We start from the raw sequence: 16,691 nt of genomic DNA, 5'->3' as shown, positions 1-16,691 counted from the left end.
GTACAAGACAGTGGCAGTTACAAAAACCTTTCCGAAGGAAGAATCTGGAGGAGTCAGAGCCAATTTCGAGCACCAGGTTATCTTTTATTTGTAAGGGATACAGATAGACACAGGCAACGTGAAGCAACCCGCCGCTAGATGCACTTGACATAGAATGTGAAATGTACGGCGCCGTCTCAATACGTAACTCGAACGCCACACGTGTCCTCTGTCTCCTCTCCACGGTGTTGCTTAACCAAAAGCACTGAGGGTTCATCCTTTCCCTATGGTGTATTTATCGCTTGCGTTGCCTCATGACTGCGTATCCTATCTGTGCTAGCTTACTGGCAGCGCTTACTTGCGTCCTTTAAAGGTTCACGCAATGCAATTGGTGCGCCCTCAGATAAAGCCAATCTTACAGCGTCATTTTATGGCGAAAGTACCGTTCGTTAGTCGGGCAATAACTGAGCCGACGTGAAGAGCCATGTGAAGAGAGCTTATGCCGGTGTGGAAAGGTGGTGCGATTCTACGCCGTTTGAGGTTGCCCCAGGAGAAGCTGCTCAACGTCATGTATTACGTGGGCGAATTCAAAGCGATGTTGCTCAGCCTGCACACAGAAAACGGTGTCCTACTGAGAGCTGCAGTGTAGCCATTTTTTAAAGGCACCAATTTCTGAAGAACACAAAATGAAGCGCACGGGCTCCAGGGAAGGATTTTCGCTCCTTTAAATTCGGAGCCTACAATTAGAATACCTCAATGATATGTTTGTTGAGAGTAAAAATAGCTTCTAGGACTCTTTCTGGCTGTGCGAAGTTTTTTAGGTGGCAAGAGACGCGTTTATAGCGGAGATAATTGCATTTAAAGCATTTTACGCCTCTAGATTTAAACTCGTGACGTCACGACCGCAAAGAACTCTGTGATCACCATTTGGAAGTGAACGGCGGTGTGGCCTATCTACCTCCCTTATAAAAATGGTCTATAGACAGCCTATAGACTTCTTATTGACTCTATTGACCTGCTATAGATATTGATTTTTGTCTATTTATAGTCTATAGATTGTCTATTGACAAAATTCTACTAAAAGTGTATGGCCATAAATCCATAGATTGTCTATGGCATTTGTATTGCCTATAGACTGTTCTCTAGGATTTCTCTATAGACAGTCAATAGACTTTATAGACAGAAGTGTATAGACTTTCTATAGACTGTCTAAAACTTTGTTGTAAGGGCTAGCACGCCGAAAGGATCCGCGCACGAAAACCTGTGATGAACTCACCGCAGTTTGCTTTCGAAGAAGGCCGATGATGGCGATACCTGTTTTGGTATTATTGACGTTTTTTATTTTATGAAAACTCCACTTTCACTGAATGCTCTTTGTCACTATTTATTTGTCCTTGGTTTCCCTTTACATATATTAGACGCGAAACAAAATGACTCAACATTTCAACATGACGAACTAACATGAGCACCGTTTCGTTGCGAACGATTGTTTTGTTCTGCTTTGTAAATGCCGCTGAGGTGCATCGAAACACACCCAAAAATAGCGTCACAGTGTCCGCCATCTTGCCGTCACACCCGACGTGTGGTTGTCTACGTTGTTTTTCCCCGAGATCCGGCTCAGCGCAACAGTTCCTCCGACTTAAATTCTTCGCGCTTTGACTTGAGTGTCACGTTGAGAACGGTGAATCGCTCTTCTGGCACGCTGAAGTCCACGTCGGCCTCGTTGAACCCCTGTGCAGAAACCTGCATAAAATTCGACAAAACATGGTGTTGACGATGCAAATGGCTGATGATCTGCATCAGGCTTCCGTACTGGAATGATAGAGCTTAGGCTTATTTCGTGCAGATATAGTTTAGTAGCACGTGGCCTCAACCACGTGCCGTTTTAAGCTGTGGGCTGAAGAACATCGGTTTCTCTCTCTGCGTTTCTAACACAGTGTAAAATGCCGCGCCAGCACCGGCCTCAGCCTATAGTGCACATCCATGACCCAGTGCTACGTGAATAACGCATCCGATCACCAGCAAAGAAAAGGCAAACGCACTGTTTTATAGTCATCTTGCTCCTTACGACTCGCCTGTGATTGCTTTGTCTTTTGCTGTTTTAATTATACAGATAATTAATGAGGACTGAGTGCGTGTTCGGTACATGACGAAAGCCAACAGACACCGAAACCAAGGAGCATGGGGGATGTTCTTTAAAAATAATTTCAATCAATTAATTAATTAATTAATTAATTAATTAATCAATCAATCACCTTCAACGTGTACGTGCTCGGCATGAGGATCCTCCAGTACTCTCCCCTGGACGAAGTCTTAAAACTGGCTCTGCGGTTGTAGACCTTCAGCGACGCTTTAGCCACGGGATTGCCGTTTTCGTCTTTCACGATACCACGCACGCCTGCGGAGAGAGGGTTGAGTTTTGTAGAACAGCAGGCAGATTAGGTGGGGGAGGGGGGGATGTGGGTACTTTGTCATTGTACAGGCTTTTGCTTGCTCATTATGACAGTTCTTATCAACAGTCGAGGTAAGCTCACATGGAGGCAAATGCTGTTGTCGTCTCCTTTCATTATAACGACACTGCGGAATCTGTGCCCACTATACCCATCCGAATTCCTTAACCTCACCACCTTGCTTGACTTTTTTCTTCACACGTTGCACTCGCCAATGGAGTAATGACATTATGTATGCACTGACGACCGCAATGCCTAATATTGATATAACTGGCTAAACTCTCCAGCAATAGTGCTCGACAGACATTTTAACGTGGCTGAAATATATTTACGGACCATTCTAGACCTGGCCACTTTGATCTCCAAGCAAAGCAGAATAGGGCTGTCACTAAGAACGGAATACACAAACAAAATCAGATACACTCCGCTTTAAACTACGAAATATGGCTTAATAGGGCTGTCACTAAGAACGAAATACACAAACAAAATCAGATACACTCCGCTTTAAACTACGAAATATGGCTTATGGGTGTTAGACTCTTTCAAACCAGGAGTTTATCTGTTCTAGTCACGGCAACGTTTGCCGAAGTCTGGTCCTTCCGCTTAGGATATGATAAAGTAGCACTTCTCTAACTCATGTCGTTCATTTTAAATCTCTTGTCTACAGCTATCTTTTTTTTTCTTTATGTCACTGGCTGTGCTGTCCTAGATCTCATCTCAAGGTTATTCGTTTTCACTACAAGTTGTGGCCACGTGCCTGAGAACTGGCAGTAGGCACCGATTATAACACTTTGTTTTATGGAACATCGATGACTCTTGTTCATGACTTAAATGTATCTGCAAAATGAAGTTGAAATGATTATTCATAACTGATGATTCTGTCAGTCGTCACTCAGATATACCCGTGGCTTTCAAGCGTACGTGGCAAACGACCCGGCCATTGGGTGGCGACGACCGGACGTCACCAGTGGCTGCACATCTTAGTCAATGGCAGCCAAGGCTGAGGTCTTGACGCCAGCCAATCAATGACCGACCGGGTCGTTTTCCACAGACGCTTGAAAGCCGCGGGTATATCTGAGTGACCACTAAGAGAAGACCGAAAGTACGCGAAATAAACGGACAGCTTATAAAAAAAATTCAGGGGGCACTTTGGCTCTCGAAAGTGCTGCAGGCGAAAGCGTTTCCTGGCGCATTGTTTGGCATTGACTGCGAGACTGTTTGTGCTGTACTAGTGCTTTATTTGGCTGCACACTCTGACTACACATTACAACTACACACTTTGAATGCCGACTTTGACTGCTTCTTTAGCACGACTCTCTTTCTGCTTCGAAGAGTTCGGTGGTATCCATGGCTCTGTTCGCAGTAATGAGGTATGTAACGAGGTCACCCACGGACGCCATACGTCCCCTTTCGGAGCGGACGACAACTGTTTTATTAGTTCTCGTGTGCTCCAAAAGGGGGCGTCAGGCATCCGTGGGTGACCTCATTACTTCGAATCCGCGCACTCTGACGTCATAACAATTTCGACCCACCGAAAGGCGTGCCACCTCTGCTGACAACTTTCTGTCGACAACGATGAGGCATTAAACATTTGCGCCTTAATACGGCCTCAGACTCTGCCAACTGATGCCTGTGTTGCACGCCATACGATCCGGCATTGACTGCGTTTACGAAAAGCCACTTAGCTTTGAACGAAACATTTGTGCCGCCAGCTTCCCACAGAAGTCACGCGGGGAAAAAACAAAAAAACAAAACTAAGAGTGCAAAGCCTTCAGCTGCAGGAAAATTGTACATCGATCATGTGGAAAATTTGTTCAGTGCAAGTTCGGTTGACTTTTCTGGAGCTCACCTGCGAGTTAAAGGCGGGTTAAACTTATTCAGCTGAAGTCGATGCATTTATGAAAACCAGCGAAAAATAAAGGGACTGAGAAGAAAACACTTCGCGTAAGTAAACGCTGCGAAAACACTCGGAACAGACAGGCACTGTTCAGTGTTTTCTTTATATGTCTCATTTTTCGTGCTGCTCTTGCAGAGATTCGTTATGAACCATTAGATAGTCGAAACCTATATTTTCATAGCAGAGATTAGAGTGTTTTGGTGTCGGAAACCATCTTGGATTTTCGGAACACGCGAACTACAGTAGGCGATGTTCACCTTGAGAGGAATGAAATGTGTAAGGTGCGACAACGGTGTTTCACATTCCCGACAGCTCGCGTTATCGCCCAATAGACAATAACACAAGTCCGTGCCCACTGCGTCAGCGGGGGGTGTCCACAGTCTGCGTACGGGAACGAGAGAAGCACTTGCCTTTGTGGACTTCGTCCAAGTAAGCGAGGAGTGCCTGCTTATTTTCCTCCCACAAGCGGGCGAGTTCTTGGCGAGGCGGGAACTTGCAGCAGGAGATCTCCAGTGTCACGTCCATGCATCCTTCCCACACGTAGTTGTAGTCTGACATGCTGCCTGCATGTGTGCAAGGATGTCCCGAGACAAAGACGCAGTCAACCCGGTGAAGGCGGAGCACGTTTCACCGTCAGAGTCGTTTCCCTCAAATCCTTGGAATCGCCAGATCAGTGCGAAACGCAACAGGCGACGTTCTGGAGACATAAGAAACTACTGAGTGGGACGTACCTGAGAAGTCGTACCAGGCTGCCCCATTAGTAGTGCCGTTGGGAAAGGACGGCATCCCTTCTGAAGGACAGGCATTCCCCAGGTGCATGTTGGCGTGATTGGACGCGTACCCGCTGGCGAGGTGTCTGAAGACGTCGTCGTCCGGCGTCACCGAAGGCTTGCGTTCTAAGTGTGTGAACTCTGAGAGGAAGTCGAAAAAAAATAGTGTCGTGCGCGCTTGCTAAAAGATAACTCTCCTTGCACGGATAAAGCAAGGCAGAATTCATATAATCGTGCATTGGCGGGCAGTCGTGAAGACACTGGACAATCTCTTCCGCCCTTCCAACCCCCCCCCCCCCCCCCTCCCCTACAACACATAATACTTCAGGGGAAGTTATGCACTTAAAGAGACGAAGGGACAACATTGACAAAGGTCAAGAAAAAAGAAAATTTACTTCAGGCGCCTTACTCGTTCAGCTGAGCATCCGCGTCTGCACCTCTTGTTTTCTTTGTCTTCAGCATCAAGAAGTCTAACCGCCAGTTAAACCTCAAAATAATCTGCTTCTCCAAGGTTATAAATCTTTTCCGGCGCGAAAATCTGCTCGGGCCTTCCGTGTAAGCTAGAGAAAAATTAAGCATCGATTTACTTATTTAAAAAAATGCTACGTAGTTCCGCTAGCACAAGCTGTATGGTTCCTTGAGATAGGTTACCTATTACAGTTTTACAGGCGATGTAAACGGCAGCTAGCGCAGCGCGGTTCCTGCCTTTGCACTTTGCTGCAGCTGCCACGAAACCAGTTGGCCTTCTTTTCACTAGGCTGCAGTAGGCACGCTGCTGTCCCTTCTACTTGATTGCAGCTGGCGTGCATGGGCCTCGTCCTTCCCACGTGGCTGCATCTGCCGCAAAACGGCCTTTTCCGACTTCACGAGGACACCACGAGTCTTCACCACGACACATAACGGCTATTTAGCTAGGTACGGACGTAGTACTAGCGCACATAAAGAAAAGAGTGACTTTTCTCTCTCTACTTTGTCACCTGTTATAGCCGGATAGAACTCAAGAACGAAGTGGCTTTTCCCGCTCAAAGCATCCCCTTTCCAGCCAATGGCGTCGGCCGATTCTCTTGAGCCTTCTCGCTTGATAATGCAGGGAGTGGCGGATGAAAGGCGATAGCCGTCTCCCTCCATTGTCGGGGATAGTCCCCTCCCTGCACTATATGCATTGTCACGCTAACAGGCTCAAACTCGCCTCGGTGGCTCAGTGGTTATAGCGCTCGGCTGCTGGCCCGAAAGACGCGGGTTCCATCCCGGCCGCGCTGGCTGAATTTCGCTGAAGGCGAAATTCTAGATGCCCGTGTGCTGTGCGATGTCAGTGCACGTTGAAGAACCCCAGGTGTTCGAAATTTCCGGAGCCCTTCTCTACGGCGTCCCTCATAGCCTGAGTCGCTTTGGGACGTTAAACCCCATAAACCAAAGCAATGTAACAGGCTCAGGAGAATAGGCCGACGCCATCGGCTGGAAGGGTTTGGTTCATCGGAGAAAAGCCGGTTTGTTCTTGAGTTGTATCCGACTGTAGCGTCTTGGAACGTCCATCCCCCACCACTTTAAACAATGTCATCGACTCATCGGTGATAGGGCCGCCGCGGTGGCTCAGTGGTTATGGCACTCGGCTGCTGACCCGAAAGACGCGGGTTCGATCCCGGCCGCGCTGGCTGAATTTCGCTGAAGGCGAAATTCTAGATGCCCGTGTGCTGTGCGATGTCAGTGCACGTTGAAGAACCCCAGGTGTTCGAAATTTCCGGAGCCCTTCTCTACGGCGTCGCTCATAGCCTGAGTCGCTTTGGGACGTTAAACCCCATAAACCAAAGCAATGTAACAGGCTCAGGAGAATAGGCCGACGCCATCGGCTGGAAGGGTTTGGTTTATCGGAGAAAAGCCGGTTTGTTCTTGAGTTGTATCCGACTGTAGCGTCTTGGAACGTCCATCCCCCACCACTTTAAACAATGTCATCGACTCATCGGTGATAGGGCCGCCGCGGTGGCTCAGTGGTTATGGCACTCGGCTGCTGACCCGAAAGACGCGGGTTCGATCCCGGCCGCGGCGGTGAAATTTTGATGGAGGCGAAATTCTAGAGGCCCGTGTAATGTGCGATGTCAGTGCACGCTAAAGAAGAGCACGTTGGTCGAAATTTCCGGAGCCCGGCGTCTCTCATAGCCTGAGTCGCTTTAGGACGTTAAACCCCATAAACCAATCATCGGTGAGAGGCGCTGGTCATGCAGACATCTTCCAAGAACCTGAAAGAGGCAGCCGTGTAACGATGCATCGCCGAGTGCGTACCGATGTCGGCGGCTTCGTCGTAAGGGTAGCTGGCGACCACCACGCCCCCATGGAGAGTCGCAGCCAGCACGAAGGGAATCTGCTGACTCCATCGCCTCATTGCCTCGGTCTCCGGCTGCTCCTCGTCCTTCTGCGTGAGGTAGCGGTTCGGGAAGTTGCGGTTCAGGTCCAGGCCTCGGGCGTTCTCCCTGCGTCCCGGTAAGCGCGCCGTGTTAAAGGTTAAGAAGGGAGAGAACTTGTGCTGGTAGAGACATCGGTGAAGCGGTGCTGTAAGACAATGTGAACTTCGAATCAAGCTCCAAGCTCACTGTAAAGCCGTATTTTATGTAGGAGCCCGCATACCTCAACGGTCACTGTTGCTCAGTGAGTCACACTGATTAAATGAACGTAGCAAAAACTTTATGGATGGAGCGATTTCTGAGCTCTAAGTAAGCATGGTAACCGCAGTGAGGCTCTGTCGAGTCCATATACTTTCTTGTATCTTGCGATTCATCTGGAAAACTTATCCGTTCAATTTTTACCATCACCCTGAAAACTTCGTGTCATCGCCAGAGAACGCCTAAAGTAGCTGCTCACAAAGAAGTGGAACGAAGTTCACTAACGCCTAGCAAGCGTAGGTAGGTTTCCGATTTTCCGTCTAGAGACTCCGGAGCCGCAACCTTCGGTTTTCTGTTTTAGTACAACACAAGGCAAGTGACTTGGTGAGAGAATGACAGGCAGAAGTTTCGTTTCTTCAAGAAAACGTATCTCAGAAACGCAGATAAGTGCACGAGATGAATGTGAGGGTTATGTAGCAGGTCAAGATTCTGGTACAGCATGTATGACACGGGTTGGCGTCTTGGTCTTACGTAACGGGACGGCAGCTGCCATCCACCGAGCTGTTCCCAGGCAGTCGCGATTGTGCGGCTTCATTCTCGTTGAAAACCGCATACCTGCATCGGTTTGCTCATCGGGCATATAACTCACTCTCGTCTTTCCCTCTCCACGGACTCAATCGGCCGTTCGCACTGCTTGGCAGTTCCTTTACATGGTCGCTTATTGCCTGATTAAACCGTTATCCACGCGGCGCTCTTCACTTATTGACGCGGATATGCAAAACACCGGTAATGCGTAAGCCTTCGATGAAAGCCGTTTTCACCACGACGCAACACCAGCCTGTCGGGTAAATGGAGGGATAGCTCTGTCCGCGGAAGAGCATGGAGATAAGGGCCGAATAAGTTTTCCAACACATGTTAACGTAAAAAAGGCGCATACCCATTGTGTTCGTACAATCGCGTGCTCACTGATGTAGTGGTTTCCTCCCGAGCTACGAAGTTCCGACATTTTTTTTTTTTGTCATTCGCCACGAACTTCGCGCTGCTTCAGTACTCACCCGTTTTTGTTATCATGGCGCTCGTGGAGGAGTGTCGACCTTGGAATACAGGGGTCAAAGTTTACCCACTCTTATCTGCCGGTTCACTGGTTGCAGAGCTTCATATGGGCGAGCTCTTACCAAAGTTTAGCTGAAATCTAGTACACGCCTTATATGGGCTTTCCGTCATTAGGGTAAAAAATGGAGGAGACACCTTAGTTCCGCCTTAAGGGTATGTCGGGATAGCGCAATGGGTTATTTGAAAATATACGCAGAAGGTCGTTCTCTACTTTACATTCGTAGATCCCTGGGAGTCTTCATACCTCTCCCGGCGCAATGGTGCAGCCGTTAAGCGATGCGCCATTGCCCTGCCATGGCAGGGGCTCTTAGCGGTGGGCTTTGTGCGACCCAGATTGCTCTTCCCGAGATTTCAATCATAAGTTTATCTGTCACCTGCCACGGTGTGCAGTTTGCTCACTCTCCGGTGGGTAGGTTGGGATGACGCCGCCAGGTCACGTGACCTAGGTGACCCACCTGCCTCCTAGGTTGCTCTCTGGGCACCACCTGCCAGAGTCATGCTCGTGATTTTTCGCTGACAACACCGACAACGCCGACGCTGGATTTTCTAGGTATCAGGGCCACGCCCTTATAAAAATGGTCTATAGAGAGTGTATAGACTTCTTAACTCTATTGCCTTCCTATAGATATTTCTTTTTGTCGATACAGTCTATGGACTGTCTATTGACAAATGTCTTCTAAAAGTGCACGGCCATAAATCTATAGATTATCTATCGACTGTCTATAGCATTTGTATTGTTTATAGACTGCTCCCTAGGATTTGTCAATGGAGTACTTAGAGGCATTATAGACAGAAGTCTATGGACAGTCGATAGACTGTTTAAACAAATTTTTGTGAGGGCGTACCGTCCTTGGAAGCTGTTGCAGACGCCCTCCTTGGACATCGCGAATCCGTCGGGGTTCATGCTGGGCATGATGTGGATGCGCGTGTCGTCCAACAGGTGTCGCACGTACGGGTCGACTTCGTAGCGAGTCAGCAGGTGCGAGATCAGGTACACCATCATCTGGCGGCCCACCGTCTGCGCAATAGACGCGTGCGCAGTGGTTGAAACATCAGAGAGGCTGTCTGGAAATTCACTTCTTCGGTGCAGGTGTACGGCCTGAATTCTGACCTCGCCGTCTCGCCGCTTAGAAGAGCAAAAAACGCTTGTACAGTTGAGACTGCGATTCGAGGGCTTGAGCCTTCTTACAAGTTTTCACGAGCAGACTGCTCTTCTCGGACTCACATGGCCCTACCGGCATTGTTTTACATTTATCGAAGCTATATAGCTTAAAAACCTGTGAAAAAAACGTCAATTTTAAAGTTCAAAAGCGCATACCAACTGACCCTTGCAGGTAGTTCTCATCGCAGCTTGGTAAAAAGAACCGGAGCATAGTTTTCTTCCTCTTTCAGCGCAGTAATAGAGATCAAGCTGAAGGCTGACACCAGTTCCTACCTGTTTGACGTCACTCTTCCTTCATGCACCCGTGATAATGAAAGTATCTTGCATCAGTTACGTGAACTGCTAGAGAAATCTCTGCAACGTTGTTACAATGATATGCAACCTGACTACGTTGTCATAGCTTCATTTCGTTCGACGATTCTTACTCTGGGAACGATTCAGTTGAATAAGATAGTACAGCGCCGCAATGGAATGCGACGCAACAGCAGAAAGAGAATCTGATAGAGGACTTACCTCGTCACCGTGTATGTTGGCAACGTATTTTACGTTGGGCTTCAGCAGCGGCTCCTCGTCCGGGTCCTTGGTGACCAGGAGAACCCACAGGTCACGTCCTGCGACACGGAGAGGGTAGAGTTGCCATGGCGAGCTAACTGCTGAAGTCATACTGAAAGTTAAGCACTCTGCTCGTTCACGGTAATTTGCCATTCGATCCCGGCGTACTCATGCAAAATCGGAGTAAGAACAACGAATATCTTTTGATTCTATGCTCACATTGGGTGCGGCCGCATGCTTAGTCGTATTAGACACCGAATTTCGAGCAAATTTTTATTTTCTCCTTGTTTGCATCCGTCCCGTTGCTAAATGTGAGTGCGAACGAGCGAACTCGCGGAAATCGCTCCCTTTGCAGCTATAGTCCCTCTAAAGGCCTATTTCTGACGTTGGGGCGTGTATTTGGCCATCTTTGATTTTCAAACCTTGCGAGTACAAAGAGCTATCTTGGCTGCTAACTCCTATTTATGGGTGTGTTAAGGACGGTGACCGAGAGTATATGACCATTTTTTGTTTTTCAGTGGAATTTTTAAATGTGGTGGGCCAATGTGTCGACAGAAAGGAATGATCCTTAGTTTTGCAAAAACCTGTAGTTTTTTGCCAAAATGTCATACACCAAAACTGGCTGAAAACGTCGCTTTCGCTATTTCGCGAAATCGCAAGTTTGTTTACCCTCAGAACCAAAACTAGGATATTATCACGTAGTGGTGACTGCAGCCCGGCGAACAGGAAAACAGTGAGAATGGCTTCCAAACGAAACTCTTTACTTAGGCCGACTTGCGCCCGCAAAGAACTGAATCACTCGGCGGCGGCGTAGCAACAAGCGTGCTGGGCGGTCGGCGAACAGAATGCCGGCCGCTCTGGGCCATGCTCTTTTTAAAGCTGATAGCGAACTTTCGAGCTAAAGCTTGGAAAGTTACTAAGCACAAAGTAGAATCGGCTACGCCTGGATGCGATCAATCGAGATAAATCTAGGCGCGTCTTGCATCACAAACAAAGCGATAAAGCGGTGTGCCGGCCGCTTTGAAGAATGAACTAACAAACACTACAAACATCGCGGCAACATTGTGGAACCTGAATAATTTTTCCGCAATTATATGATAGCTTATCTGTGAGCTGGAGTAACAAAAAAAAATTGAATCTAGGAACTTTTCAGCGAAAACATCGGAAACATCCCTCAAAAAGTTATACCTGCCAAGAGTAGCACTTTTCAGGTCGATAGTAGGACAAGAACGAGTAAGGACTTTACGCTGAAATTCTTCCTCAATATATACCGCTCCTTTATATTACGGTCAGGGGAAATTCGCGCTTCAAGAAGGGAAGTGCTTTTCTATTTAAGTGTCTAAATCTTCTGGAATTTAAATTTTTTGGAAAATGGCAAACTTTTACTGATTTAGAAACAAACACCATCGATGATTTTTTGAAACTTTACCTGAAAGAACTTTAGTACATGGTAATTTTACATCAGGAATAAAGTGTCGTATTACTTTGCATTAAACTATAAAACAACTTTCTAATTGAGGCCATGTTTTGTGAAGTTAGCATTGCTGGATATTGTAAATTATAAAAAGTAACGACCATGAATCCGACTACGAAATGAGTGCACGAGGTTACCACTTTACTTAGGATAATGGCACAATATCAGTAAATACTTTGGAACCTCGTTTTTGCTTGTCGCTTTGTGAATAAATCAAACTGTGAATAAGTTTGCGCCTTCCCGTGGCTTCTATGAGCCTATCTGATGCAAATCAGAACTCTGCCGCACTTCAAGGATATTTCATAGCAATTTGGCTTAGGATCAAATTTTTAAAACGCCTAAATCAAACTCTCGCAGTCTTTTGATGAGGCGTGGCCTCTTTAATATAACTTCGACCAGAAGAGAGTTTTCAGCCATTATATTTTAAGCGTTTCAGCGAACATTTTAAAAATTTTCGAAAATAGGCTTTTCGGGGTAAAAATATGAATTTTGCGGAATGGTATTACCAGTCTTGGCAGGCAGCAGAAAATCGGAGAATCGCTTAAGCTGGTTAACTAATTTTTAATGACTAAATTTTTAACTATCACAGATAGGCACCCGGTTGCAATTAGAGATTTGTAGCCGATCATTAGTGATAGCCATATCGGTTTTTAGAGTTTCAAAAATGCGATTGCCCTTGGCGCTGCGGCTCGAGAAAATTTGGCTTTTTTGACTAGTTAAGTGCACTGGAGGGGCGACTTTGCCTGCACGCTTTCGAAAGCGCATGCATGTTCGTGCGATGCAACCAAATTTTGTCGAGCCACAGCGGCGAGGGTCATCGTGTTCTCGAAATTCTGAAAACTTATATGGCTAGTACTAACGACCTGCTACAGATTTCTATTTGCAACTAGGCGCCCAACTGTGCTAGTTAAAATCTTTAATATTAAAAATTAGTTAAGCAGCTTACTACTTCGGCATTCGTCAATACTATGCCTCAAAAGCCATATTTTTACCCCAAAAAGCCCTTTTTTCTTGAAAATTTGTGAAATTGTTCACTGAAACATCCCGTATGTTCTCTGAATTGAGCAGACGCCACCGTACAAGAGGTACAAGGTAGCTTAGAAATGCGCACGCACAAATTTTACACAGGAGGTGCGAAAGAGAATGGATTTGTCACTGACACAATCTTGTCCTGCTTTTCTGATGAAATAAGCCTCCAATGTTTCGCGAACGGTTTTTTGCCCACTTCTGCCTATAGCCATTCATTTTCCTCAAAAGCGATTCAGTCACAGCCACCACTCAGGGAAACCAGCTGCAAACGGCCTCTGCAACTGATGATCAAAACTTGCTTGCATTTCATGGACACACGATCTCCGAAGCGCTCAATCCAAGCAGAGCGTTGCTATGCCTCTCTTTACTATTTTTGAATGGGCCGAGTCGTAAGGCAAGAGCTCTTTTTTTTTTTGCACGAGAGCAATACGCCCAGCACACATATGCCTTTCTTTGAATTGTTTACGTAAATATAAAAACTGAAGCTTTCTTTCCGCAGGAAGCTAATGAGTATAAGTGAGCCCTTTTCCGAGTTGATTAAAAGCTTTTAATACACTCTTTCGTGTACCATCTTTGGAAAAGGAGCAGGGCTCATTCAAAACAATTAGGAACGACTATATGGACGAATTCCTAAATCTTTTGAATAAGCCGATTAAAAAAAAATTCAGGGGGCACTTTGTCTAAAGTGCGTAGAGGCGAAAGCGTTTTCCGCACCACTTTGCCTATGTGACACTGGTAACGTCACCACGGGATGACGTCACACATAATTGATGACGAAGTAATGACAAATTACTAATTAATGACTAATTACAGACTAATCACTCAGTACTAATTGACTGCTAATTAATGGCGCTTAAGCTTCGCCTTTAGGAGTGGAACGCGACAGCGTGTTGTAGCGCTGCCAGGGAGTCCACGGAACGCCACCATCCGTTCGGCGTGATGCCGGGCCCTTTGAACGCAACGCTTTTTCAGGAAAGGAAATGGCGCGGTAATTCTCAGTAATCTCGGTGGACACCTTAACCGCACCGTAGAGGAAGGGAGGAAGTGGCAGTGAAAGAAGAAAGAGGGGCCGTCATGAAGAAACTGAAAATTGTATTTGAGGAAAGGAAATTACGCAGTAACTGTCTCTCATATCTCGGTGGACACCCGTCAAAACGCGGACACATCTGTCAACACGGCTGCCGACACGGACGGAGACACGGCTGCCGACACGGATTGCTAACGACAGCATGAGGCATTAAAGGCTTTCGCCTTAATAGTAAAGAGATCATACCCCTCCATGCACCACTTGCCCTGCGATGGCAGATGCTCTCAGCGGTGGGCCTTGTGTGGCCCCAGATCGCGACCAGTCGTCAATTTAACTGCCACGGTAGGGAGCTCGCTCACTATCCGGTGGGCAGATTGTGATGACGCCACGAGGTCACGTGACCTAGGAGGCACAGCTATCTCGTAGCTAGGTTCTTCTCCGTGCACCACCTGCCAGTGTCATGGTCGTGATTTTTCGCTTACAGCGACGACAACGCCGACGCCGCATTTTCTGGCAACGGGACCTTGAACGCTATTTCGTTAAAAAGCCATAAAACAGATTTTTGCTGAGAACTAAAATCTAATGAACTTCTCTTCAGTGTCTATTTAAGCGAAGATGTAGTGCCTCTCATGCACACGTACTATCGGGCCGGAATGAAACGCGAACACGGGAACGCGTGGCCTGTGGCTAATTTTGGTACAGCGCGCGCCGTCTAGCAGCGTCCGCGATAAGCTGCTGACGTGTGCACTGGGTTGGTGGCTTCTTCCCCAGCCGCCCTGTGTGCAGCTATTGTGCCTAGAAGTGCAGCCTTCGCTCGACTTGCCGCGGTTTGGCAATCCCCGTCTAGCTCCAGCATGGCGCTAGCCGTGTTGCCTCGATACCGACACTCGCCAGTCCACGATCTGGGCGAGTGGGATGACGTTGCGGTTTTCTCTTTCTTTGATGACCGCGTTATCTCTCCCCCATTAGACTGCCGGATGAACTCTGTCATGAACGTGCTAGTGACGGCCGCTTCGGCGTGATGTCTGTGTAAGTTTTTGCATCACATACATTTTAGTAAAACTTCATTTGTGCAGTATTTGTGCAATTCACTTGCTTGTGCAATTTCAGTTGTGCTGTGAATAAAGGAGTGAAATAATTAATTAAGAGTAAAAAAACTAAATTAAATTGGGAAACTTTTTTTACGGCACCTCAGTGGCTTTGACAAGTGGCTTTTAATTCCAATGTCGCGGGCTCGATCCAGGTGGCGACGGTCGTATATCAATTAAGACGAGATACAAACCCGCCCGTACGCTGTGCGATGTAAGCGCACTTTAAAGAAACCTAAGTGGTCTAAATTAAAATTAGCCCTCTACTACGGCATCCGTCATAGCCTCTGCGACATTTCAGAACGTTTAACTAAAATTGTCGCTTTTTTTTACGCATACACACAAGAAAGATCGACCTGAGCCTTCGGCATCCTGCCGAAGCAGATATCGCTTGCACGATCATAACCGACCTCATTGGGCAGTCAAGCTTCATCATTGCACTACGAAGTAACGCGGTAGTTAGGAGGAGCAAAAACCACATCGTCATCCTGCTAGCCGGGACCGGAGTCATGACGTCGGATTCAAAGCGATGTGGCTGGGGCCATGCCGGTGCTAGACGGGGATTGCCAAACTCGGCAAGTCAAGCAAAGGCTGCATAGGGAAGAAGCCACCAACCCAGTGCACACGTCAGCAGCTTATCGCGGACGCTGCTAGACGGCGCGCGCTGTACCAAAATTAGCCACAGGCCACGCGTTCCCGTGTTCGCGTTTCATTCCGGCCCGAGAGTACCTTCCACGGATTTCCCGATGCTGTAGAGCCGAGTAAAGTTGGGGTTGTTGACGCTGACGTTCTTCAGGAAGGCGGTCATCTCGTCGTGATCGTAGTAGGTGAGCTCCCCCGGGGTACCCTCTCCCGTGGAAGCAACTGCCTGCACGACCACTGCGCGCAGCCAGAACGCGAGCAGTAGGGGCAGAGCAGACGCGAACAGGCTGCGGGACGCCATCGCGACGGGCGTTCTAGCTTCTCCTGCGCATAGAAAGAGGGAATGTTGGTGAAGCGGGGCACGCTACTGCGCATCATTCATCCAGCTTGTGCTGCAATAGTGCTATGTTAAGGGAACACTTCTATAATTGGATGCAACTCAAGAACGAGGCGGCCAGTTCACGTCGCGGTTAATCAGCGGTTAATCCTAAGTCACACTAGATTACTCTCTTGCCATGCTAGCGTGACACGAGATTAATTACGGATTAACCGCGAGGTCGTGACAGTCGGTGAAAGCCGTTGGCTGGAGGCCATCCGTTATGGGCACTTTGTATTTGCATTCTTCAGTTGTATCCGACTTTATAAGCGAATTTATATATACAGGGTGTGTCAGCTAACATGAACCAAATATTAGAAACAAATGCTCGCCGCAGCTGGGCGAAACCAACGACATATTGTTTCCTATCGTTTAGCGCTCCTCAGGATATTTCAGGATACTTTTAAAATTGCACTCAACTAGTTAATTAGTGATGGGTAATTATTCAGATTTTCTATCATTCAAGTTAGGGTCACGTGTGCTTCCTTAAGTTTTAGAGGAAGTTAAGGAAGAACTGTTGAAATTTTTTGCAACAACG

General features: G+C 47.3%; 1 protein-coding gene across 1 annotated transcript; it reads right to left on the bottom strand.

Annotated features, from left to right (window-relative positions):
• Positions 1–1,596: 1,596 nt before the first annotated feature.
• Positions 1,597–16,078, bottom strand: LOC149354313 (carboxypeptidase M-like). The gene is made up of 8 exons (XM_089575958.1): positions 15,865–16,078; positions 10,479–10,576; positions 9,649–9,821; positions 7,374–7,561; positions 5,058–5,237; positions 4,737–4,889; positions 2,235–2,377; positions 1,597–1,722 (listed from the first exon to the last, which is right to left on the bottom strand). The coding sequence occupies exons 1-8, from the start codon at positions 16,076–16,078 to the stop codon at positions 1,597–1,599; spliced, it is 1,275 nt and encodes a 424-aa protein (XP_089432084.1).
• Positions 16,079–16,691: the final 613 nt, after the last annotated feature.

This window comes from Amblyomma mixtum, chromosome 3 (genome assembly GCF_055824585.1).
Source record: "Amblyomma mixtum isolate Tamu chromosome 3, ASM5582458v1, whole genome shotgun sequence".
In the NCBI taxonomy this organism is placed as follows: Eukaryota; Metazoa; Arthropoda; class Arachnida; order Ixodida; family Ixodidae; genus Amblyomma; species Amblyomma mixtum.
The sequence above is the reverse complement of the archived record's forward strand: the minus strand, read 5'-3'. Positions and strand labels throughout refer to the sequence as shown.

What these genes read in the sequence shown, in the direction of transcription:
- LOC149354313 (XM_089575958.1), bottom strand. Translation starts at nt 16,078, where the DNA reads ATGGCGTCCCGCAGCCTGTTCGCGTCTGCTCTGCCCCTACTGCTCGCG. An exon ending in TGCAACAGCTTCCAAGGACG is followed by an intron (nt 7,562 to 9,648) that starts GTACGCCCTCAC and finishes ACCGGGACGCAG; the next exon opens with GGAGAACGCCCGAGGCCTGG. An exon ending in CGACGAAGCCGCCGACATCG is followed by an intron (nt 5,238 to 7,373) that starts GTACGCACTCGG and finishes ACTTCCTCTCAG; the next exon opens with AGTTCACACACTTAGAACGC.